Source organism: Poecilia latipinna, unplaced genomic scaffold, assembly GCF_001443285.1.
Source record: "Poecilia latipinna isolate Pla-1442-1.1 unplaced genomic scaffold, P_latipinna-1.0 Scaffold1685, whole genome shotgun sequence".
NCBI lineage: Eukaryota > Metazoa > Chordata > Actinopteri > Cyprinodontiformes > Poeciliidae > Poecilia > Poecilia latipinna.
In genome coordinates this window covers 59564-84548 of record NW_015114301.1, presented here as the reverse complement: position 1 = coordinate 84548, position 24985 = coordinate 59564, and the positions used below count along the sequence as shown (strand labels likewise).

Here is a 24985-nt window from a genome sequence, read left to right as displayed (position 1 = left end):
TCAAATGGAGATTAGACATGAATTTCTGGTACAGATCCCTTATATTCTTTCTGAAAAAGTTAATACTGTCCATTGCATAGTTACATTGAGAAAATAACTTTAATCGTATTACTGAATACTCCTTGGAAAAGTAACTTAGATTACTGACAACTTGATTTGGAAAGTAACTAAGTTACATTAACGTAACTTTTTTAGTTACTTTCAGCAGCTGCTGACAACAACGCTCCGCCATCTGTGAAAATTACATTGATCTTTGCCAATAATGTAATTCCAAGTTATTTTATAATGGTAACATCAACAATGTCTCTCTACATATAAGGTTAAAATGAAGGCCAGATTGTTTAATGGTTACAAACAAAACCTTTAGTATTTTTGCGTGTTTTTGTGTGTTCCGCTATTGTCTGGAAAACTATAAATAGGATATTTGACCCCCATCCCCATCCTCCTTCCTCCCTCCCCGCCCCATCGTCCAGGTTCTGCGTTACGGCCCTGCGTTGGTGTCAGAGCGCAGCTCACAGCGCTCCTCCTGCGGCTCCACAACTCGGATGTCCCGCTGCATAGATTTGTGACACTTATCTTAATATTACTAAATATAATGGCGTTTAGTTGCACAACTTTACGGACTCGTTCATTCGTGGCTGTTTTCACATTATTGAGCTGTTCGTATTAGTCTCGATGTTTGCAGTTTTCTGGAGCGCAAAGCGAAACTCGACGTCATTCACGGGTAATATATTGACATTAACAAAGACAGCGGGACGTCAGTAACGCGTTACTGACGTCGGGCCACTTTTTTCAGTAACGAGTAATAACGAGTTCAAATCCAGTAGTCAGACTACAGTTACTTAGTCAGACTAAGTGACTGTAACGCGTTACTGGTGCTGTGTAACCTTTGCTCTCGACCAAGTCAGTGGTGTTTGGAGGTAAAGGGAACGCGGTTATCAAAACAGAGTTATGTAATCTTGTTTGGTCTCTTTCACAATTCCATGCTGGTGAACCATTTACTCCTTCTCTTATATTTGCTATGGACCTTGACTCTACAGATAAAGCGGCAAACTTCACCGGCAAGTTTAAGTTTTGCTCGGTTAATTTGTACAGTTGAAGGTGAGAAGCGGCTACTTCTGGAGAGCTGTAACCATGGTATGTTTACATTATTCTTATTTTCATATTTGTTGGTGCTCGTGTTGGAAATGATCAACTGTGATGATCATCAAAAACTCGTTCAGAGGTAAATGTAGGATTTTTTTTTTTTTTTTTTTACTTTTAAAGAAAAACATTTTTTACTGAAATTTGCTACCCTCTGGTGGAAGATGAAAGCAGTTGCATCGAGGTTTCTTGGTTTTGGCTTTCCAATAGAATGATGATGTGGTGGTGCACAAAACAAGAATATTTTTTACGTTATTCCCTTTGTTTCTTTATACACTTGGACCAGGCTGATTGTTTTCTACATGCTGATAAAGCACAGAGGTGCAAGTATTACAGTTTGTAGATCGAGTATAATTTGTGACGCCTCCAATCAGTTTATTCTGAATAGTTGTATTTTTTACAGTTTGACTTTTCATGCATAGAAGTTGAAAAAAATTCAATGAAAGCACAGTTAGCTTCTTCAGTTTGTTTTGACTTTGTCATAATAAAGCAAATAGGGATTTTCTATGTATAAAGGAATATAGAAACTAATTCTGTGTTTTTAAATGTCAAAATATGACTGCTTTGCTATGACGTTATAATAAAAATCTATAAAATTCCACTTTTTTGTCACCAGAAGTCTACTAATGATTAAATACATGCTTATGATGTCTTATATAGACCCAGTTGTCCAGTATTTTTGATAAACTCCTTTTAGTGTGTTGTACAATTAATTGGTGAAATGACTTAACATGGCTTTAACAAGCTAAACTTATCAATTTTAGAAATGTACCTTAAAACTTGTTGCAGCCCAATAAGTGAGCTGCTATTACTATGTGGAATCCCTGTTGTGTGTTCAATGTCCCACGCTTCCCACCCTCTCTTTTATGGTTTTGGACTAAGTTAAAACTGGGGACAGCAGGATGCAATATGAACAACCTCTCAGCTCATTGTCAGTAAAAAACACGAAACAGTAAGAAAACAATGAGGAAAAAAAAAAGTTCATACAAAACAAAGTTGGATATAATATTATATAATTGTATTTATAATGTGTGTGCGTGTGCGCGCGTGTGTGTGACTGAAGGTAAAACGGCACCATATGCCTGGAAAGCGCACAATACTGCCCCTTAAATGGAAATATTGCATATTTAGTTGATTCTTGAGCTACAAAAATATTGCATTAATTTATTAATGCAATTATAATTTGGTAAGTATTTTTGACATGATTTTGACCAACATGACAAAATTGTCACGCTGTAAGATAAAACTGAATTGATTCAATGACAGTCATTTAAAGTCTTATCCTCTTAGGTGCAAGTTGATGAAGCAGTGAGCGGTTTTGTTGAGGTAGGTTTATTTTTATTTGATCTTTGCACCACATCTTCGTCTCTTCGCTCCCTCTCTGACATATGTAAATAAACTGGCATCTTAATATATTTTTTTTTTGTCTCAGGTTCTTCTGTCAAATTTGGTTTTAACCTGTGTGTTACTTCTGGCCTGCTACGCTGCTGTCCGCTGCTACATCAGAGATTCCTACAGGATTGGTGGTTTCAGTCAGAAGCATGTGTTCATCACTGGCTGTGACAGTGGCTTTGGGAACCTCCTGGCCAGACAGCTGGACCAGAAAGGCTTCAGGGTCATAGCTGGATGTCTAACAGAGAAAGGTGCTGCAGATTTGGCAGCAGCGACAAGCCCCAGACTGAAGACCCTCTTGCTGAATGTTACAGACAGCGCGAGCATCCGGAGTGTCGTGGAGTTTGTGAGGAGAGAGGTGGGGGAGCGAGGTGAGCGGGGATGGACCACTGCAGGGGTACCAGTTGTAGTGAAAGTGACAGAGAACTTTGTGTACGTACTTTGATCACCAGAAACGGAGTAAATGCCATTCTAAGTGTGGAAAAAGGTGGTAGCAGCATCATGCTGTGGGAATGCTTTTCCTCAGTATGAGCATGGAAGTAGGCGATGGTAAAATACACAAAAAGCTAAATACAGCATAATACTGGAAGAAAAGCAGCTAAAGGCTGAAACAGACTTAAGATTGGAAAGAGGGTTCTGCTTCCAACAGAACAACCAATCAAAGCATATTCATGTAACCTAGATCAAATTTTATTTGACATTTTTTGACAAGACTTGAACATTTTCACACATGCTTTTTTTTTTTGCTTCAAACTAGTTATTTGACATGTACGGTGCTCATTAAGTTTGTAATACCTACACAACTTTGGACAGACAACTTCAGATAGAATGATATAAATGGCAAACTGCAAGAAATCAAAGAACATTTTAAGGTCGTCTTTTGCAGGAGAGCTTTGTTTTGTGGGTTTTTAGTGCCATTAGCTGATTGTCCTCTGTTTTCCCCCGCAGGCCTCTGGGGGCTGGTAAATAATGCTGGCAGGTCGGTTCCCATTGGACCGACAGAATGGATGCAGCTGGAGGACTTTGCAAAGGTGTTGGATGTAAATCTGATCGGGGTTATTGATGTAACCCTGCAGTTTCTGCCTCTCCTGAAGAAAGCCAAGGGCAGAGTGGTGAACGTGGCCAGCATTTTGGGGAGGCTGTCGCTCATCGGTGGAGGATACTGTCTATCCAAATGGGGTGTGGAAGCTTTTTCTGACAGCCTCAGGTAGAGAAATGAAAACATTCTCTGCATTTGAGGTGTTTAAATTAGAGGTGAGAGATGTGGCTCGCTAACCTGGATAGTATTGCCAGATTTATCCACAGATTAAAAGATGCAGTTATTTTTTTAAAAACAGCTCCACTAAGGTTAGAAGAGAGCAAATGTCTGCTGTAAACAAAATACTTGAAGAAAAGGAAATGCCTGATGTGGGTCACAAACTGTCTCTAAGGGCGGAAAAAGTCAAAACTGACCTGGACATGTAGAAAAGGAGTCTTGTTTAATGTGTTTCAACTAAGAGGCGATGACCGTTTCTCATGCTTCTAGGGATATGAAATCTACAGTAGTTAGATCAACAGATAATACTGGCATTGACATCTCCCGCAGTGACATCCCCTCGATGTTTCTGGCTGATATTTTGGGTATTTTATGAATGAAAAAAAAAATTATTGTGAGTATAAGTATTTTAGTCAACTAATTATATGCTCATGCCATTGAGCATGTCATTGGTCTTGTTGTGGTTTGAGATGAATTTGAGACAATCGTCCACATGGGACTAAAGATGTTGTCTTTATCTTCTCAGGAGGGACATGCAGCACTTCGGTATAAAAGTTAGCATCATTGAGCCAGGTTTCTTCAAGACCGGTGTGACCAGTGTAGATCTCATCAATGCTGACTTGAAAAGGCTGTGGGCGCGCCTTCCTCAAGACGTTAAGGACTCATACGGTGCCACATATTTAGATAACTGTGAGTAGAAAAGCCGCTCGTTTAAATTCTCAAATAAGTAAATAACTTTTAATTCACCAACTCTTGATTTTTTTTTTTACAGATATAAGAATGCAGGGCTTCTCTATGAACATCTTGTGCTCTCCGGATATCTCCAAGGTTACCTGGTGCATGGAGCATGCTCTCACTGCTCAGCATCCGCGCACACGTTATGGAGCTGGCTGGGATGCCAAGTTTTTCTGGATCCCTCTGTCCTATCTGCCTTCATTTGTCTCAGACTTCGTTGTAAATGTGCTCCTCCCCTCACCTAAAGATAAAGCAAGCAGTTGAATAAAAGATGGTTATACACACTGTAGCAAAACATGCCCTCAATGTTTATTGGCATTCCCTGGAAGGACGAAAATATCCTGGAAATGAATTATTTAAAATAAAATAAAAATCTCTGAGCAAATGCACTGCAATTTTGTGGATTTTGGAGGATTTTCCCACCTTATTTATAGTCTTGGTTTTAAACTTTTTTGATTATTTATATAGCTGAGCTATTTTCTCACACCCACTTGACTTGTACAAGCTGCACCTGAATGATATGCTTCCTCTTCTTTCCAATTTTAAGCAATGACAAAGAAATGACTGTCCATGTCATTTCATGCTTCCCAACGAAGAAATCCTTGATATAGTAGTATCTCAAAAACCCGGGCTCAGCATCTAATCAAAATCGTTTAGACGAATACTGCCCTCTCCTGGACAGTTGTGGGAACAACAACATTGAAAAATTACTAGAGTTTAATAAACTCAAACGCAAGTCTTGACTGCATAACTTGGGATTTTGTACAGTCTTTTCACCTGGTTTAGCGCAATAAAACCACACCGGAAAGTTACTTCTGACATTCTCATGACCTGAGACAATGAACTGGTGTCAGATCTGCGGATATTAACAATATTGAGCCAATTTCTTTCAAATTCTAAATAAATTTTCCTCTGGACAGATGTTCATTTTTCAGTTGAATTGTGTAAATGTCATGTTACGATTAGTTATTATCAATATGGAGCTATTACCTTAAACGTAATGCAACTATTTAAAGAAGAAAACTCGGAGTGCATTCCTGTAGTTTTGGTTGCTGTGAAGCAACATTTTCGCCATCTGCAGGTCATATTTAAAATATTGTCAAAAATTGTCACTGTACTGTTCTGATAACATAAACCATTCTGCCTGCTTCCAAAATAAAAGTAAAAAAATAAAAATAAAAATCTGAGCTTGGTTAAGTATGTATAGCTTTAATTTCCAAAAACCTTCTTGTCTCAAAAACCAAAAGCATACACACACACACACACACACACACACACACAAACCCCAGAAACTTCCAAGCAGAATCATATTTTTTCCATTCCATAACACTTAGTTGCATATCTTCCCTCATTCAGGACCATAACAACACCTGAACGCAGGAGTCAGGATGACGAATGGTTTTGATCTGAAAGTTTTTACTTTGTTTCTCTTTCACACACACAATCCTTACAGCTTTCACTTCCACATTCCCTCAAAATGCAGCAATTATGAACAGACATCGCCGTGTCCCATCCAGCTGAATAACTCCAGGGTTTAAAAAAAATACTCAGTTTCCATAGAATGAAGATCAGCAAGTAGAAGAATGACTTTATTTAAGACAGCATTTGTGATGATGGCAGCTACCACTGGTAGTAAAATAATTGTATGCTTTCATCCATTTCTTCAACAACAATGTTGTGCTGGGCCAGCTGGGAGCAGAGCTTTTACAGTTAAAGGGTGGTCTGTTTCTTATGAGCAGACAGGGGGACCCATCCTACTCCTTAAAAAGTCCCTGACGTTGCTACAAACCAATTTGGCACTGACAATGCAGCTCAGAACTTTCAAGCTCAAAACAAAACTGACAACGCTGGGAGAAGTTTTACCGCCTAAGAAAGAGTCTACATCACGTGTTCCCGCTGCAAAAATGACAAAATGTAAAACCAGAGTCTGGAAAGTGATTCAGACCGTTAGAAAAGCTGTATAAAATGACATCCGTTAAAAAGAGGTTTTAGAGTTGGAGAATAAAAACGCAGTCTCTGATGCAGTCTAAACCAGCGGACGTGTCACCATTTAAAGCATTAAAAAATAAAGAGCACAAACTGTGCATGTACACATGTATAAATGTCCCAGATGTGTAGAGAAGGAAAGCAAAGTGTCGCTGAGGGACGGGGCAGGACGAGACGGGCAGATGCCACCCATATGCGATACGGGGGGAAAAAAAACAAAAAAAATCAACTCCGACTGAATCAGTGAGGGTGCGGATCTTTGCTGTTCAGGAGGCGGGCCTGGCTGGAGGAGACCGTAGCACTGCGAATGACCTCCATCCACCTGCCAGCGAATTAGGACTTATTAGAGAAACGAATCAAACACTAAAGATGAATTTTAAAAAAAAAGAGTACAGAGTTACCTCTCAAAAGTGTATTCACTTTCCGATCTGAAGTAGTACACATGAGACTTAAAATGTAGCTTGAAGACGTAGTCCTTGTGAATGTTTTCATTTTCAGCGGGAACAGTGACCGAGTATCCCAGCAGAGGGAGGCTGGCCAAAGGATAATCATCCTGTGGGAAGATTCCATAGAAAGAATTTCAAAATGTACTTTTTTTAGGTTGGTTAAAAGCAAACAAACAGCAGCTTTGTTTTGGAAATATAAATACAAAGTTTGCAATAAACCCATTGCAAATACTTCTACAGTGGCCAGATTATATAGAGGCTGCAAAACCTAGAGACTGTAAGGTGGATAAAAAAGGGAATACACTTTGGAAACGCCAATACCTTTTTCAGACCTGGGAATTGAATTAAATTCCATGTTCTCCGTAGTTTTCTGGTCTGCAAAGTGACCCTGACTAAACTCAGGTCAAATGTTGTTCCCCAACACTTTTTTTTGTGTGTGTCCGGGAAGCATGAATAAAAATCGTGCACGGGAACATGTGTTCGCAGCTAACATGGCACCTCTATCTGATGTTCTGCACCGAGATGTGATGCTGGAGGAGGGGGAAACGGCAGGAGAGAGAGAGAGAAGTGGAAGGGTTCACTGTGCAAACAGCATTGACCTGTGTTTGTTAGTCACCTGGTGAGATTTGTAGAAAAACAGACTGAAGTTGGTGAAGACCACCCACAGCTTCTGCCACCCGTTGCTGTTCTTGAACTTTCGCAGCAGGTTTCCCGACAGCTGATTCTGGTCAAAACAGGACAGGAACATGTTTAATTAGGAAGTGACACGACGACACCGGTCAACAAAAAAACATGAAGAAAAAGTCACATTTAAGCTAATTCTAAACATGTGTACAAAGCAATAAACCTGCTGTTGGTTAAATAGTGCTGTTTCCTCATATTCTATGTAATCCTTTCTCAATCTTTTCTGCCAAAACCAAATAAAAATCAAAACTGTCCTAACACATAAGGTAGCTTCTTATTTCTTTCTCTTTTCCATAGCAGATTTTTACAGTGCATTTGGTCTTAATTTAAATAATTGAACTATTTTAATAATAAGGCTGTAACAAAACAAAATGTAGAACAAAGGGTAAGCTCTGGTTACTTTCAAGATACACTGTAAACTACCTAGATAAAAATGTCATGGTTCTGTAAATCACCCCTTTTAGATTTGATCTTATTTGCTACATAAATAACCTACTTGTTTAGTCAAACTCCTACTTTTCTTGAAAGGAATAAAGACATTTTAAATTTTTTGTTTTGGAAAATAATTGAGGCACAGAAATAGAAGTCTTTTTGGGAAGTGTTTCATAGTTAAAAGAGCCTAACAACTGCATGTCTTGTTAGAAATAAACTGGATCTCTACTATATTTTATTAGACGTGACATGGCTGGTAGAAAACAAGAACTGAAGTTGGAAAAAGAAAAGACATTTTCTACATAAGTCTATTGAGTGCTTGTTTTCTTTAGACTGGGTCAGGGTATGAGATATTTTAACTAACTTCAATATTTTTTAATCAGTTCAATTCATTAGTCAAACAAGCTATTCGTTTTTCATATTACAGACAGCTGTTTTCCTTAATAAATAAAATAATCATTAGAAATGCATCTGAAATTGTTTGAATCTTTTAAGTTTAAGATAAAAACCTTATCTAATGTATTCATCTGAATACAGGTGAACACTCCCCATATTCGTCCTGACATGTAATATTTTCCACTCTTAAATCTGTTATTCCCCCATGTCACACTTCAACGCCTGATCTGTCTTTTTAGGGTTGGAGAAAAAAAACAAAAAAAAACCAGATTGACTCAACTCTGTGATGATTCTGAAAGAAAAGCAAATGTGTAAAACTTGGAAAAACATTCTGTCGGCACCTCAAGCACACAAACAGGTGCCTTTCCTGTCTGCCTGGCTCTTTTACCTCTAGACTCCTGCAGGATTCGCTAAAGGAGAGGCTCTGAACTCGGTACCAGCAGATAACAGACAGAGGCACTGGTCCCTGGCCATTCGGGGCCTGTTTGTCCCTGACTGGACTAGGCTCCTCTATCACGGAGGAATGCACAGATGTGAGAGAGAGAAACAGACAGAGAGGGCGGGAGGGACAGAAACACAGAAACTGAGTAGGTTACACATAAGCATGCAGTGGCAGGGGTTAACACCAAGGCAGACAGTGTGTCCAGGCAAAGCTGTGAAGAGGACATTGTTACGACGACAGAGGGAGAGCAGAACTGGTGCAGGACGCTACCTCACAAATCAAGATCCTTTCTGTTAATGTAGGACAAGAACATTCAACAAACCAACATAATGCTTTCAGTTAGAGACACTCAGAGATATTATGTTCAAGAAGCAGCAAGAAAGCAAGTAGAGCAGCAGCTCCGAGTTTAGATCTGGACATCACGCTGAGTGCTCTTTGCTACATGAGGGAAAAGTTCAAACGGCAACCTTGCTGACTGTACATGAAGATCGACATTAAAGTCATTTAAAAATACCTAAGCAACTCTTAGCGTGTTAAGACTAAATGCAAATTTTTCACCAGAGAGAATATTTCAGATAACTGGGTTGTAAATATATATATATTTTTTTTTTTAAATGTGGAAAATTTGCCGTCTGCAGTTGTTTTGGTGAGTACACAAAGAGAAAATGTTTAAAATCCATAAAGTGAAAACAATTGTTTTCCTTAAAATATTTCAAAATTGGTTCTTATATGGGAGTATGTATGCCTCTGACTTTTGTCACTTCTGTGATGCACCAACACAAAGAGCATAATGGTGAAGGGAAGGAAAAGGAAAAATCGTTTTTTTGTTGTTGTTGTTGTTGTTTTTTAAATAAATATCTGGAAAGTGTGGGGTGTATTTAAATTCAAAAACCCACCACTCTGATACTCCCAAATAGTATTTCTATTTTTTTTTTTTTAAATCCAAAAATAGAAATACTGTGACACACCTGAAAAGGTACTAAGGCATGTCTGTCCACTTGAAGTTTTTTGGCCTCCATCCAAAAGGTTTTGTGTGGTGGAAAACTAATCCAGCAGATCACCTTGAGCACACCACCTCGGTGGTGGCAGAAGAATGCTGTGGGGGTGGTTTTCTTATTCTGGGAGAGGGAATCTAAACACAGGGAAATAACGGAAGAAAACCTGCTAGAGCCTGCAAAAAATTCAAACTGGTGTAGACGTTCCACTTTCAGCAGCAGGAACAACACAAAACGTGCAACCAGAGCTGCAATGGAGAAGTTCAGACCGAGAACCCAAATCCATTTGGGAATCTTTGGCGAGACTTGAAAGGCACTTTTACAGAAGCTCTTTATCCAATCTGACTGATAAAAGTATGTCAGTCAAATTGGATAGAGAGTTTCTGTAAAAGTAAATTGAAAGTAAATTGAAACAAACAAAAAACAAACACCAGTATCTTGAAATTGAAAACATAGATCCATTTCCTTTCCATCTCAAAACTATGCTGCACTTTGTGTTGGTATATTAATTAAAATCACAAAACAAGACAGTTGGGTTTTTGATTGTAACCAAATGTGAAAATGTTTGTTCAGTAAGGTACAGTGTGTCATATTTTAATTAAAAAATATAAATCATAAAATATATATATATATAAAAAAAGGGTAATTTGTTTGTGTGTTTTTAAAGTTGCTGACGTTCTACGTTGAACTTCCCACCATTTTTCTTTTCTACAAAATAATTTTTTGTTTTCAAAAAAATTACTGAAGTGAAATTTCCTGTTGGTTCTTGATAGCTAATTGTTTAATCCAAGGAAACAGGTTAATTCCAGAGGAGCACAGAAGGACACTGTTCCAAGTAAGAGACCAAAGTCAATCCAGATATACAGCACAGACTGGGAAACAGAGGAAGAAAACAGCAGGACAGCAGGAAGAGGAGGAGGAGGAGGAAAAGGAGGAAGGGCAAGTCTGAGCTTTGGCCGATACCTCCACAGCTACGCTAAAGTCCACCATGGACACACTGGTGCTCCTGTGCCAGCACACGTGCACCATGGTATTGCCACGGTGAGCTGCGGGCTTCTCCAGCGACGTATTTAAAGCTGACGTGTCGTCCTCGGACTCTGCCTCCGCCGAGGAGTCCTCCGGGCATTCTGGGAAAGTCGGGAGGTGGTTAGAGCTGGACAAGGAGCGGGAGGGTTGGTGAGGGGAGAGAGGAGCTTAAACACAGACAGCGTCAGATCATCCTGAAATCAACGTGGACCCAGGGTCTCAGCTGTTCTGCTCACTTACCGTTTCTTTCTCACAGCAAAACGTTCACAAATGTCAATGTCCGAGCACAAATATCGTAATAGTTCAATACGTTTTCTTTGTTCATCCTCCAACTTACTGTTATCAGTCAGCGTGCAGGTCAGCACGTCCGACGTGGGACCGTTGCTGGTCTTTGCCGTCTCTATCGCCATCTTGATGTCCTGCATCCACTTCTCCATCTCTGTCAGTGAACTAGGTAACAAATGGAGGGAAAGCAGGAACATGTCACTCTGCCTCGAGGTTACAAACAGTTCTGCTAACAGCAGCAGCACAGGAACGACGTGTGTTCTTCATTCAGCCTTTCTGGGAAATATTCACTTTAAACTCTGCCCCACTGTGACACCAGCACAGGATGGAAACTGGATAGATCCAATCAAGTCATTGAAGTAAAAATGGTTTTAAATAAACTGATATGTACCTTTCACCAGCCAGCAGATTAGACAAGATGGCTGCTGAAGGAGGTGTTGAGAAGCTCAAACTAATGTAAGACGGCAAATAAATGAGCTGTTAAAATAGATAACGTGAAAGAGAAGTGGGCACACGTGAATGCAGCTGGGTTTACATTTGGATTTATCTTCTGATGAAAACGACTAAATGGACGCTGAAATGAAATTTTTGATCTGCGTGAAATATGTGTAATTACAGCACAGATTTATACCAGAAATATAAATCTGGCTTCAGAGAGGCTGAAGAAACACACAAAACAAATAAAGTGAAAATTATGTTACAGTTTATTTTAAGAGCACATTTCAGCAACAAGGCAGTTCAAAGTGCTTCGCATAATGAAAACATAGCACAATAATCAGTTATGAAACAATTTGTAAACCCTTAGCACATGCAGGATTTACGAAGGAGGCAAACACAGACATCCTTCTCCCTGGTAGCACCTCACTGCTCGTTCCTTCGGGATCGTAATTTGTTACGAATCCAGACAGGATAAATAATCCCTCCAGGAAGTTCTGGGGATGTTCAGGACTACATTCCCAGTGGAACGTGTCCAAGAGAAGGCATCCTGATTACATGCCAGTGCTCCCTTATCTGCACTCCTTTTGGTACAAAGTGGCTGTGGCTGTTCTCCAAACTCCAGTCCATAGAGCTTCTTACCCTTGATGGGTGAGCTAAGCACCTCTATGGAGGAAGCTCAATTTTAGCTGCTTGTATCCAGGATCTTTGTTTTTATTTATTTATTTTCTCATGACCATAGGTGAAAGATCTGCTGTTTTGAATCAGCTCAACCCATTTTCCACATTCCCCCGATGCTATTGTTTTACTATTCCTATCACTTGCGCAACTAGTTTAATAAATTTAAAGAACAGGGTAGCTACTTTCTTATTTACCTTGCTGCTACCACCACCGACTGTCCCTGTCCAACCAGGGTGAAGGCGTGAGGCACACCCCACTCCTCCTCGCTCTCTCTGATCTGGAGGAACACAAAGAAAGCAGAACAAGACATTAAAGAGCTCCAAAAATCTGGGACAGCAGGCAACAAAAATAGACAGAGTGGGAGAGGAGCAAGGAGAGAGGATGAAAAGGAAATGTACGTTCTGGTTGTCCTGACAGTGTGTGTATTTTCAGAGGGAAACGGGCGCAGCTCCTCTTGTAGTAATGACAACCTGGTGACAGCCAGTCAGCACTTACTGTCATGCCACGGAGAGGCAGCTGCCCGTGCACTTTGAACTGATTGGTCGGTGTCATCCCTCGACTCGTGTACAAAATGACGTCATTAAACTGCCGCCAAGGAAACAAGAGAGCGGGACAGAGAGAGAAATAAAAACCATTAGAGTATTATATAAATAATCTGCGCATGTTTTTAAGGCGTTGAACTGGACATGTGTTGCGTGTTTGTGGCGCCGAAGCTGCCAAACCCCACCTGGATAACGCAAAGCAGGAACAGATGAAAGCGCCGTTTCATTCTGCTGAGATCACTCAGCTAAATAATTGGATTAGTGTTAGGAGCTGAAGAAAGATGAACGTTACCAGAAAAAACATTCGCTGCTGAAGGCCTTTTCCGGACAGTTTGCTAAGGCAGCCTAACCTGATGAACTCCTGAAAAAGACAAAAATAATAATAATAATAATAATAATAATAATAATAACAATAATAATAATAATGAAATACTAGGTGTGTGCATGTCTTAAAAGCTGGGCAAATAATTTTCCAGTTATAATTCAGACTTACTCGACCAGAAACCACAAGATTGTCAACACCGAGCAAATCCTTCTGTAGCTCCAGCAGCGTCTGGAGGTTCTCCATCTTGATTAGACTCCCCTGGAGCTGGTCCACCACCTCAGAAACATCTGCCAGAGCAGCTGGAGAACAACCACGCATATCACGTGGCTGCTAGATTAAACCAGGAAAAAAAAAAAAAAAAAAATGCTGAATGAGTCTCTGAAAGCTCTGGTCACCTCTGCAGTCCCTGAAGTCCTCATGAGTTGCTGGGTAGTGTTTGCACAGGCGCTCCAGGATCTGCTTGTAGTGGATGAGGCGGTGGAGAGGTCGCAGGACGAAGACATTCAGGGGGATGTAGCACACTTTTTGCAGCTCGAAGTCTCTGCATAAATTTTCCACCCTACGGGACGCTTTGCACGCCTTCTCCAGCTCGAGGAGGATGTCAGAGTGCTTGTGCATGTTTGTTGTCAGAGGCTGCAAAGCATGAAGTGTGATACATGAGGATGATAACACTGCTGCTTTCCAAAAGCAACGACGTTAACCTGAGGTCAGGAGTCACCTTCAAAGCTTGAAGGTTTTTCAGCATCACATCTCCAATGCGCTGGCAGTCTCCTTTAATGTGTGCATTGGAACGTCCTTCCCTGCGCAACAGTGCATGAAATAGTTTTGCAGTTTTACGAAAACACAAGAACCTCATGCAAGATTTAAAGCTAAAGAACAAATATTTCATTGATTTATTTATTTATTTTTTTCTATCTTTTGTAACTAACTTTTCCTTTGATGTACAGATTGAGCACTTTGACATTTTTTGGCATGTCGCAACCACAAATTTCAAAACAGGGGGGGGGAAAAAAAGATGTATGGTTTTCAAATTTAACAAATAAAAGTTTGACAAGTGTGACATGTATTTTTATCCAACTCCCCTGAGTCTATTTAAATGTTTGTTGCAGGTCCTGCTGGAAGGTAGACCTCAACCGCAGCCTGAAGTCTTTTGCCTCTTCAAGGATTCTTTGCCTTCCTGTCAACTCTGACTAGCTGCCATGTTACTGACGAACAAAAGCATTCCCAGAGGATGATTCTGCCGTCACCATGTTTCAGTACAGAGATGGCATGTTCATGCTAATATCTAATGTGCCGGATTAGATATTAGCACATGTAGCGTTTTGCATGCAAACTTAAAAGATCGATTTCAATCTTATCTGACCAAAATATCTTCTTCTCCGTGTTTTCTGTTTCTTAAATGATCCACAACAAAGTTGACTCTTTAATTTGACCCTTCTAACCTGCCTTTTGTGTTTCTTGGTAAAATCGTCTGCCATTTACTCTTCACATCAAAAGAATTCAGTACTTTTTCTTGATCTATGACATCAAATACGCAGAAAATGTTTAATTTGTGGCTCTAAATGTGAAATATAAAAAAAGTGCCATTTAACATATATTTTATTAAGTTAACTTCACCTCCAATATACATCAATACATGTTATTAATATTAATGTGGGCAGGTAGCAGAACATTAATCAACTGTACCACAAAAAAATTGTAGATTTTAACTCGATTTATTCGAATATGATTCCCAGTACAGCTACAAAAGGGAAAACCAAGAAAATTTGGTGTTCCACCAGCAGGTGTCTCCCTTGAGCATGAAATCACCCACACAGGATTGTGCGCTATTAGTGATCTAAATACTGTACTCAGTAAGGTTATTCATTATTTTTACTAAATATAATTGTGTTTAAAAGACATCCTGCTTCATCTATACCAGACAAATTCCCTATGACATTCACAACAGTTTCACCTTTATATTTGAATAGGCAAAGCCAAGAGCAAAAGACATTATGTAGGCCAAGGAGATTTGCATTCACGTCTGACTGTAGTTCTTATCAGTGGAGTAAAGTGCGCTATCACTTTAAGCTTCCATGTGAAGTTCTAGCATCTGACCATCACCAGTAAACGCCTGCAAATTGTAACAGCTTGACTGTGTTTATGCTTCACAGTCTCCATGTGGGGTTTTGTGTGTGTGTGTGTGTGTGTGTGTGTGTGTGTGCCCAATAAAGCACTGCATCATTAGAGCACATCAGACAGCACAAACCCACAGGAAAGCACAGGCCAGTATTTTTGGAGCAATGGAGATGGTAGCTGCTTGGGTTGCTACCTTTTCAAAAAAAAAATAAAAAAATAGAAACAAATTCTGATAAATTGGACCAAATCCAAACTGCATTCTGAAAGCCTTCAAATAAGATCTTGGGTGTAGTTTAAAAGTGAAATGGGGCTCACCAAATAGCCAGCCTCTGCTCCACCTCCCTGAGGAAACCAGTGTGAAACTTGTGAAGCGGCTCAAAGGTGGAGAGGATGGTGTTCTTCAGGGAGTCAGGGGTCTCCTCGTCTTGTCCCACAACACTCTGGAAAGACTGGAAAACACATATTGCAAAGCAGATTAGCACATGGGAACAGATTTTACAGTCTCATTATTTAGATGAACTGTATCTTGAATAACTGAGCCTCAGGTATTTCATCACAGAGGTTGACTCCCCACTATCAGATTCAAGTGGGGACTCTAGTTGGGCCTCTGCAAACTGTTAATACCAACCTTTATGTATTACCATACTAATGTTAATTTTAATACGTTTACTTTACCGTCAGCATTCTAGTGTTATCATGCTCTATTGGCTCAATCAGGGTAGCAAGTCAAACTTTTGCTACGCGTAAAAGCATGCATGTATATCTCCAGCCTTTCCTCACTAATCTGATTAAGTTTCCACACAGCCTCATTCTCTATCACCAATATAATCATTTGTTTATTCTGTTTAATTACTTCAGCTAATAATTTATCTAATATATTTCTGTAGTGCTTTTTTATCCACCCTCCTGATTTTCACTTCTGCAACTTGACTGAATCACAAGTGCTCTACAAATAAAGTTAGATGACAGAAACTTGCTTAGAACGATGACAGAAACTTGCTTCCGGAATCCCCTTTATCTGTGTTCCTGTTGATGAACTTTAAGCTTTGTGACAACTTCTAAATCCTTCACTTGACTGAGGTTGAAAAGAAGGATCAATAATCATTCTTACTCAGTTGTTTCATTAGGACAGGTTGGTGGTAAAAGAAGCATGTTTTGTGTAGCAGAACGGGACTGAGAGCAGCTTCATTCAGAAGCTCTAATGGGAAAGGGAAATGGGCTGTTGGAAAAGTAAGTGTTTCTTTATAAGGGCTGAAGACAAAGCTCCAGCTGTTATTCAGATGACTTCACCCTCAACACCGAAGCAACACCAAACAGCATGTGGGAAGGAGATAACAGCATGCAAACACATGAACATATACAGTTAAATGACAAAAAGAATTCAAGCTAAATAGTAAAGTCTCTAAAATGAGAAAAGCCACCATTTTCCTCATGTGATAAATCAGGCAACAAAAGACCATCCTCAATTACAGATGAAGAAGCAATACACACGTTTAATATCCTGTTTATCTGCCAGGTTTACTTTGAGACGGTATCAAACGAAGCCGGGTGTGCGCGCTTGCATCCAGCCAATAAAATCCGAGAGAATCGAATAAATCAGCGAGGCGCGCACAGAGGGAACACGCCGCTAAATCCAACATCCTCTTTAAACACAAACACAGTTTAGTATTCACCACCTCGTGTGACATGGATAAATGCATTTCGGAGCTCGGGAGTGGGGAATGAATAAAAAATGAAATCGCTTCTGCCAAAGTGTTTGTGTGTCGCTGCCCATCTCTGTGATTTGGCGGTCGTGTTGCAACGAAGCTGCTAAACCAGAACAATGAGAGTGCTTCTCCCCGAGCAGACGAGCGTATGGGGGAGACCAAGCAGCAGAGAGGCATGCCGACGTGTGGCCATCTTACCACAGTCACCACCTCCAGGTCCTTTAGATATGTCCTCTCTGTGGTCAGCAGCTCTTTGGCGATGAAATAGGCTCGATCAGTGGGAAACCTCTGGATAGCAAGCATAAGAGAAGATACTGAAAAGGTAGCAGCACCTGGTTTTAGTTACATTCATCAGAATATTTAGTACCTTGTGATTTGGGTTATAAGCACAGACTTCCATGCGTTTAATTCTGATTTTATGCAATTGACCAACACAAACCAGAGCCCGATTATGACATGAGAAGAAATAATGCACGGGTCTTACACTTGTTTTAAATAAAAATCTATAAACAAATGTTTTAATTTTAAATTCAGCCTTTTTTACTCTGATGCCTCCAAGTCCAATATGTAACTGTAAAGGTCAGAGTTAAATATGCAAAGAAGTTGTAAACAGAGGTGAGTTGTGAAACATATTATTTAGTTTTGAACATTTCATGAAGAACTGTTCAACCAAAGTGGCAAGAGCGCACCGTGGCCGCAAACCTAGCAAGACATGGGTTTTAACAGCATTCATTAGAGGAGGAGCTGAGAGGCTCACAGTGACTCTGGAGGAGCTGCAGAGGTCCACAACTTAGGTGGAAGACTATTGACATGAAAAACCAAAAGTGGTCACACTGCCAAACACCCTGAAAACACCATCCCAATGGCAAAGCGTCAGGTGGTTGGAATGCTTTTTTCTTTTTCTTTTTTTTCAGGGACACTGATTTAAATGTTTGGGAGCTTAGTTTACAAACCTTTCTCCGGACCTCATCTTCATCATCAGTGCGAATGCTGCAGGCGTCGTTGAGTAGCGGGCTGGTCAGAGGCGAAGGCTGACGGCCGTCGAGACTGTGGCTGCACAACTCCAGGGACTTCTGACCGTTCACCATCCCGTGGGGATGTCCGGACGGCGGAGGGCTGTGGGGAGCCACACCTGTCGTGAAGCCACAGAAGAAAAAAAAAAAAATCCAGAGGGAGGAAGGAAAATGTCAGTTTGTGTTAATTTAGAAAGACAGGGACATAATTGAGCTGAGGAAAATATTCTCTATTTAAATCATTTTAGCACAGACGGGTGCAATTTGCCACATTGCAGGAAGATAATCGAATTGGACATTTTTGTGGATTTTTTTTTACCATTTGAGGATAACATTTAAACCAAATCAGATGACGGAGTGCTAATGAAATCCAAGCTATTTAACAATCCACTGATGCTAAATCATAAAATGCAGTGAGGTAGAACTGGTAAGGGGGGTTTTGTTTAGCGAGAGCAAAGAAATAAAAAAAAGAAAAAAATCAGTCATGACTCACTTTGAATTCACGACAGCCGTTTTACGCCACGTCAATAAAGGGACAAGCTGACACAAACAGCAGGCTGATCGAGAAGAACCACTTAACTACTGTCATCTGCTCCGACAACGTTCACTCAGCTTACTTACTATGTTGTGGCTGCAACACGCCCAACTCCCTCTCTGTCTCTCTCTGTGTCATCATCAGCAGGGGTAAAACAGAACGCAAACTAGTTTAAGAACTACCACCTCGATAATATGACTCACACAAACAACATCTGCACCGATGCTACAGACGAGTGTGAAATAACAATTTCGCAAAAACTAGAGGATGAAAAGGATCTAATATCTACTACTGACACCAGACTTTACGAAAAACAAACACCAACGGCAATCAAGCACCAGAAAAGAATATGAAAAATCTGTCAAAAATAAATAAATAAATAAATAAATAAATAAATAAATAAATAAATAAATAAATAAATAAATATTTCAGTTTGTATTTCATATAAATACAAACTGATCTTGATCTGATTTCTGTCGGCTTTGGGTAATATATTCACAGCCGCAGCTGAAAACATTACAGAGACAAGCAGATGGAAATCAGTTTAAAGACTAATTTCACCATGTGACAGAGAGCCGTAAAAATGCTTTATATATTGTTTATTAGGTTGCTTTTAATAGCCTAGATTTACAGCCACATTCTCCGATCACACGCTGCACACACAGGAAATGAACAAATAAATTACAGCAGAGTGAAAGATAGAGCAACATGTATATTACAGTACATACAGCAGAGGACATGCAGGTAGGACAGAACAGGATTATGTGCATCAAGCCACCGACCTGGACTTTGAACACACCCTGAAGGACACCAGTGGTTGGAAACACACACAAACACACACGCACACAAACAAACAGAGTCTTTCCCGTACAGCTGGGACATGCAAAGATGAATGTTACATGGGTTAGTGTTCCTCATAATGTCCCTGGTTCTGCAGTGATCTGGTTGTTTACTCATGCTGCATCAGTTACGGGTATAAAAGCAGGAAGCTAATCGAATCAAGCCTGCAGCGCTTTGCAAAGGTTTTAATATCCCTTGATATTTCCCAGATTGTGTCAAGTTAAAACCACAAACCTTAACATATGTCAATGGATTTTATGTAACAGACTAACACGTAGTCAACTGATTGTGTGCATAGTTGTGAAGTGGAAGGAAAATGACAGTATTCGATTGAGGGTGTCGGAGTAAGAGCAACTGATTCTTGATTTTCTTTTGTAAAGAAAATGTAAAACCATGTCTCCCTTTTCCTTCCATTTCATTACGCACTACTTTGCATACTTGTGTACCTCATAAAATCACCATCTGTGTCTATGCCAGAGCTAAAAATATCAAGGAGCACCACTAAAAGCAGCCTGCTATGATGGATGAACCCAGAGGCTTTATACTTTGAGGTAATGTTGCCCTTAAAGTGTCTTTCACACAAACACAGACACTGCCAAGCTCTTGTTTCCCTGCTTTAAAATAATCTAATGGTGAGTCAGGTGATCAGGTCACTGCAGAAAAGGGAACCCACAGAATGAAAACCGTGCTTCCCCCTCCACACAGCAGAGAAATGCACAGAAGAGGAAAAAAGAAAAAGCTTCATGCAGACAGTGAACAGTGGACACAAAAAAGGGAAAACAACACATGCGTAACATGGAGATTATTGCAAATTAAAAACCACGAGAAAAAAGACACAAGTGCAAAAAAGTGCAGTGCCATTTTTGCAAACTCTACTTAGACTATTGCAAAAAAAAAAAAGAAAATTATAATAAACATGCAAGACAATGAGAAATTATCTTACAGCACACATTTACATTCACCAAAACCTGATCAAGAAGCTGCTCGTCACATGCACATTACATCTATTTTACTTGTTGCTATGAGGTATGTTTAGCATAGTGCTGACATTTCAAAACAAGACAGGACTCAAACTATTGGTACCAGATTGGTAAGGAACAACTGACTCTGCAAACAAATGCTGAATACAGATCAACTGTAGATATTTTTTGCAGGATGTCATTGAATTCTGCACCCGAGACAGAAAGATGACCTGTTAGATAGCTACAGATAAATGCCAATTCAGTCTTAACTGATGACGTACCAGAGGGAATTTTAAGTCCTAAAAACAGAGCAATACAGTGCCTTGCGAAAGTGTTTAAACCTATTAAATCTGTATATTTTGCAATGACAACACCACCAACTTAATTTTATTTGAATTTTAGATGGACCAACAAAAAGCTGCACGTAAATTAGAAGCGGAAGGAAAAGGACATCTGGTTCCCAATATTTTTACAAATAAAAAGAGAATATTTAGGATTTAGTTGACTCGTGAGGTTGCATCAAATTTGAAGACAGACATCTGCCATACTTTTCACATTTATTCTTATTGAACCAATTCATTTATCAATTTGTGACTTTGACAGGCAGTTAGTTGGACTAGATTTTATCTAGGCGTATCAGAGGACGTGGGGGCTGAATACAAATGCATGTGTATCTTTTTTCAGATAGTATCTGTGAAAGAATATTGAGAACTCTGCATTGTTTGGCTTCCACTTCACAGTTTTGTACTACTTTATGTTGGTTCACAGCATTAAATCTCAGAAGATTTTGACATTAATGTGAAAAAGTTCAACGGTTATGAATCCTTTTGCAAGGCACTAAAAAAAAGCCACGATAGCCAGTGCTTGATGGAAAACCGTAAGGAGACATTCCATGTGATTATAGACAATAATAGACACATATCTTACTGACAGAGGTTTAAAGGCACTAAAAAGGCAGTTTTTTTGCAACTTTCTTAAAAGTCAACATTTTCGCCATTTATATGCCTTTCACTTTGATATAATCAGGACCACATTTTCTGCGGTGCTCAATAGGTAACTACTCAGTGTGGCTACCTAACAAGGCAGCTGTGAGTGTCTGTTTTGGTATCCTAAAATAATTCAGAAACAAGTGAATCTCTGAAATGCAGAAGAAAACTTTCCTACACAACAAGGATTCCCAGAGACAAGCTTCAGACTCCCTTCTCTGGCTTGTTAATGTGTCAACAGTTGAAAATCTGTTCACCTTCCTCATCACTAAAATTATGGCATCCATCCTCATCCTCTGCCTCCTCGTCCAGCTGGAGGCTCCCAAAGGAGAATTTGTTTCTCGGTATAGGAGCGCTAGCCTCCACCGTACTGTTGCTGCAGTTCCCTCTGTCCTCTCCCTCAGACTCGCTTGACTCTGACCCACTGGTGGTGGAGCCCTCACACATTTGCACGGCCTCCACGTGTTTGACTCCGACCTGTCCTAACCGTTTCTTTCCGGCCCGGAACCTCCCCGGGGCCGTGAGGCCGTTGGCCGTCATGCGCCGCTCGAGAGCTGCCATGCGCTCGGCCCGAGACATGACCGGGCGTGAATCTGGCCCTGGTGGGGACGCACCCTGATGCGGGTCTGCACACGGGGCGTGATGTACTTTTTGGAGATTGTGTAAGCGAGGCGATCGGCTCGGGTGGGGGGAGCATCTTGTGTCATTAAACAGGAGGGACGTGTAGCCATTCTGCTCAGCGTGAGAGAGAGAAGGAGCTTGGTGGGTGGGTTTATTGGCAGGATTGGAGACAACACTCCTTGAGCCAATCATATGTTGACCTGGGAGGGGGCTGCTGCTCTGCCTCTCTCTGTTATGGCCTCTGATTTCCCCCACTGTGCTGTAACCAGGACTAAGGTCAAACTTTGGACGTGACTGCGTGAGAGACCGATATGGCTCATGGTTCATGTTGAGCAAAGGAGATTCCCTGTACTGCGTCTTGCCCAGTAAATGCTCCTGCTGGGAACCTGAACCCCGACGCAAATTGAAGTCCTCACCATAACCTTGATTTGTTCTGCTGGCCTGCTCCCTTCCCATGTTCAACTCACTATCTACACAACTCGTGGCTGAGCTGCTGCCTTTGGCAAACCAAGATGCTGGACCTTGGCTCGGATGTTCTGGGGACATCTGTTGTGTAGACCCTCTTGATTCCTCAGGCTTGGAAACGGACTCCTTTCTGTCTTCGTGGCCGTTTCTTTGATGGTTCGGGCTCATCTTTGAAGTCCGTGAAGCCGCTGGGTCTTCGGCACTGACGAGCACCGACTCCTTCCAGTGACGCCGAGGAGGAGAAGAAGAGGACAAGTCCTCGGGAACACCACTCTGAGAGAGTTGGAAAAAAAGAAAAGAGTTTCAGAAATTATGTCATTAATAACAACTGGGGATTTTAAGTCCAATTCTTCCTTGCCTGAAAATATCCTGTTAGTTCAATTGCATGACTAAATACATTGCATGTACATTTAAGTGATCAAATAAAAAATTGCTGTTGCTAATTTAGCATTAGTCACAATGATATGTTATGATATTGAGAGGAAATAAAGACGCAAAAATAAACACGACCAGTGAACATTTATGGTAACAAGCAGACTGGTGCGATTATGGTTTAATGTCATAGACCAGCACAAAGTGGTGCAAACTGTCACTTTTTTGAGTCTTGGCAGATTGTCAACTGGAGTTTCATACAAAAAGCAATATCAAAGATAATTAGTTTGTTGACATTTACTGAGTTGTTCCCATTTCCCCAAACTAATGCACAATTTTCCACAGCAGACTCACAGACACTCAACTCTCTGTTCCCTTCAGAGTCAAGGAAAAACTGCCTTGATATAGTGAGTGCACCCATAAGAGCCTTAGCTACCTTCTTTGTTAAAAAAGATGAAAGTAAAGTTATCGTAAGGCGGTATTTTTCTTGTGCAACAGATGAAGAGGAAAAGATGTCGATAAGTCGGTATGTAAGCTGTGCAACAGGCACGTGTCCGCAAAGCCGACCTGAACACTCAGATGTTTATGTGGCATTTAAAAATGTCAATAACACTTCTACTTCCACAACAGCGAAAGTTTGAACATGGTGCAGAGCAGATGTTATGCTAAATTATTAAAGTACCAGTTGCACCACTGCTTTTCTGTTCAGTAGAACTGCACTGAGGGGCTAGATAAATGTGTAAGATTGAGTATTTGGGAAAAAAAGTCAAACATCTTCCACATTTTGATGTTAATAAACAATGTTAATTTAGCAAGCTAACAATTGTATTTGAAGAAAAGATGTGTCAAGATGAAACAAAACAGACAGGGTCCTGATTCTGTTTACCCCGACTGATTCTGACAAAAACTGGCAAAAAACAAAAACAAAAACTAAACTGAAACCACGGCAACCTACCAGTTTGATAATTACAAAGTAAAAGTTTCACAGAAATCACGCCAAGGAGGAAAAACATAACTGCTTACTTTATTTTCCATTTTTCAACACGAATCAATCTTTTTTATTGTTTTCTAAATGGCTGATAATTTTTCTATAATTTAATGGAAACAAAATGTATAAAGATAAAATAACTATGTTTACATTGTTAGATAGGTTCCATCTTTAATCAGAATGTAATAAAACCATTGTCATTGTTTTCATTATCTATCAACAATCACCTTAAATATTGCATAGTTATCTCAGTATTGAGCTGGAATTTCAGTATTTTAACACTATTTCATAATAACATTAGATTATGTATCGGCGGATTCAGGGTGCAACTGGATTTGACTTGGGCGTATTAGAGGAAAATGGGGAAGCCTCCCTTTTTATTCATTTAATATTCCTAAAATGATGCACCGTTTCATTCAGCTTCACAGTTATGCACTGCTTTGTGTTGAACCATCACATAAAACCCCTTTGAAATTTACAGAAGCTTTTGGTTGACAAAAACATGACAAAATGTGGAAAAAGAAAAGTGTGTGAAAAGTGTTGCAAAATAGTATTCAGCAGCTTCCACTTCTATTTATTTATGTTAAACAACAGACAGTCAGGCAGAGAACAATGAATTCATCCAACCCAACTATGGATCACTGGGGCTTTTGGTTAATATTTACTTCAAACCAAGCAAAAAGGTAAGTTTATAAGTTCATAGACAAAGTTCATGAATAACTAAAGAGGAATAACACAGGCATATCTATATAAAGCAACAAATAATCTTCTGAGTACATTTCTTATGCATAGAAAGACTGACTTCTGATGGCACTTCATGGTGGCGAGGAGAAGGCAGCGGCGACAGGCGACTGTTGTGTTGAACTCGACTGCTGTATCGGACCCGGCTGTGTTTCCTGGCAGATGGGATGATGTAGGTCAGTGTTTTACATCGTGAAAGTCTTTACTTGAACTCGGAATGCCCAGCGTGTGTCTCGACTCTACCTTTCAAATGGGATCTTCTTGAACTCTGATTCCCTCACATAATCAATCACCTGCTTCTGTGTGCGACCGCTGCAGCATTAGCACATGAGAAATAATAATGAGTGTCGACACAAGGGCGGTAGTAGACTATTAGGAAAGCTAAATGCTTGCAGTCCTGTCGAAGACAAGAAAAAAAAAAAAAAAAAAAAAAAAAAA

At 40.1% G+C, this 24985-nt stretch overlaps 2 protein-coding genes across 8 annotated transcripts in view; one reads left to right on the top strand and one right to left on the bottom strand.

Moving 5' to 3' along the window:
• Nucleotides 1–401: 401 nt before the first annotated feature.
• Nucleotides 402–5273, top strand: rdh1 (retinol dehydrogenase 1). The gene is made up of 6 exons (XM_015060089.1): nt 402–1137; nt 2434–2469; nt 2576–2906; nt 3484–3742; nt 4317–4480; nt 4563–5273. The coding sequence occupies exons 1-6, from the start codon at nt 1135–1137 to the stop codon at nt 4787–4789; spliced, it is 1020 nt and encodes a 339-aa protein (XP_014915575.1). The 5' UTR covers nt 402–1134; the 3' UTR covers nt 4790–5273.
• Nucleotides 5274–6087: 814 nt separating this feature from the next.
• The window catches only part of LOC106964521 (FERM, RhoGEF and pleckstrin domain-containing protein 1-like), a 66574-nt gene continuing 47676 nt past the window's right edge, over nt 6088–24985 (bottom strand). For 2 of the 7 annotated variants that reach the window (XM_015060083.1, XM_015060082.1), the window contains 16 exons: nt 24791–24859; nt 24609–24702; nt 21618–22719; nt 17978–18156; nt 17223–17312; nt 15634–15767; nt 13919–14000; nt 13596–13833; nt 13168–13499; nt 12829–12918; nt 12528–12610; nt 11270–11382; nt 10870–11033; nt 7574–7681; nt 6913–7064; nt 6088–6833 (listed from right to left, as the gene is read on the bottom strand). In XM_015060083.1, coding sequence (XP_014915569.1) covers nt 6752–6833; nt 6913–7064; nt 7574–7681; nt 10870–11033; nt 11270–11382; nt 12528–12610; nt 12829–12918; nt 13168–13499; nt 13596–13833; nt 13919–14000; nt 15634–15767; nt 17223–17312; nt 17978–18156; nt 21618–22719; nt 24609–24702; nt 24791–24859 — 3112 coding nt within the window. In that variant the 3' untranslated portion in view covers nt 6088–6751. Of the gene's footprint in view, nt 6834–6912; nt 7065–7573; nt 7682–8857; nt 8980–10869; nt 11100–11269; nt 11383–12527; nt 12611–12828; nt 12919–13167; nt 13500–13595; nt 13834–13918; nt 14001–15633; nt 15768–17222; nt 17313–17977; nt 18157–21617; nt 22720–24608; nt 24703–24790; nt 24860–24985 lie in introns of all 7 variants that reach the window. The other 5 variants (XM_015060087.1, XM_015060085.1, XM_015060086.1 and 2 more) reach the window with 5 other exon arrangements.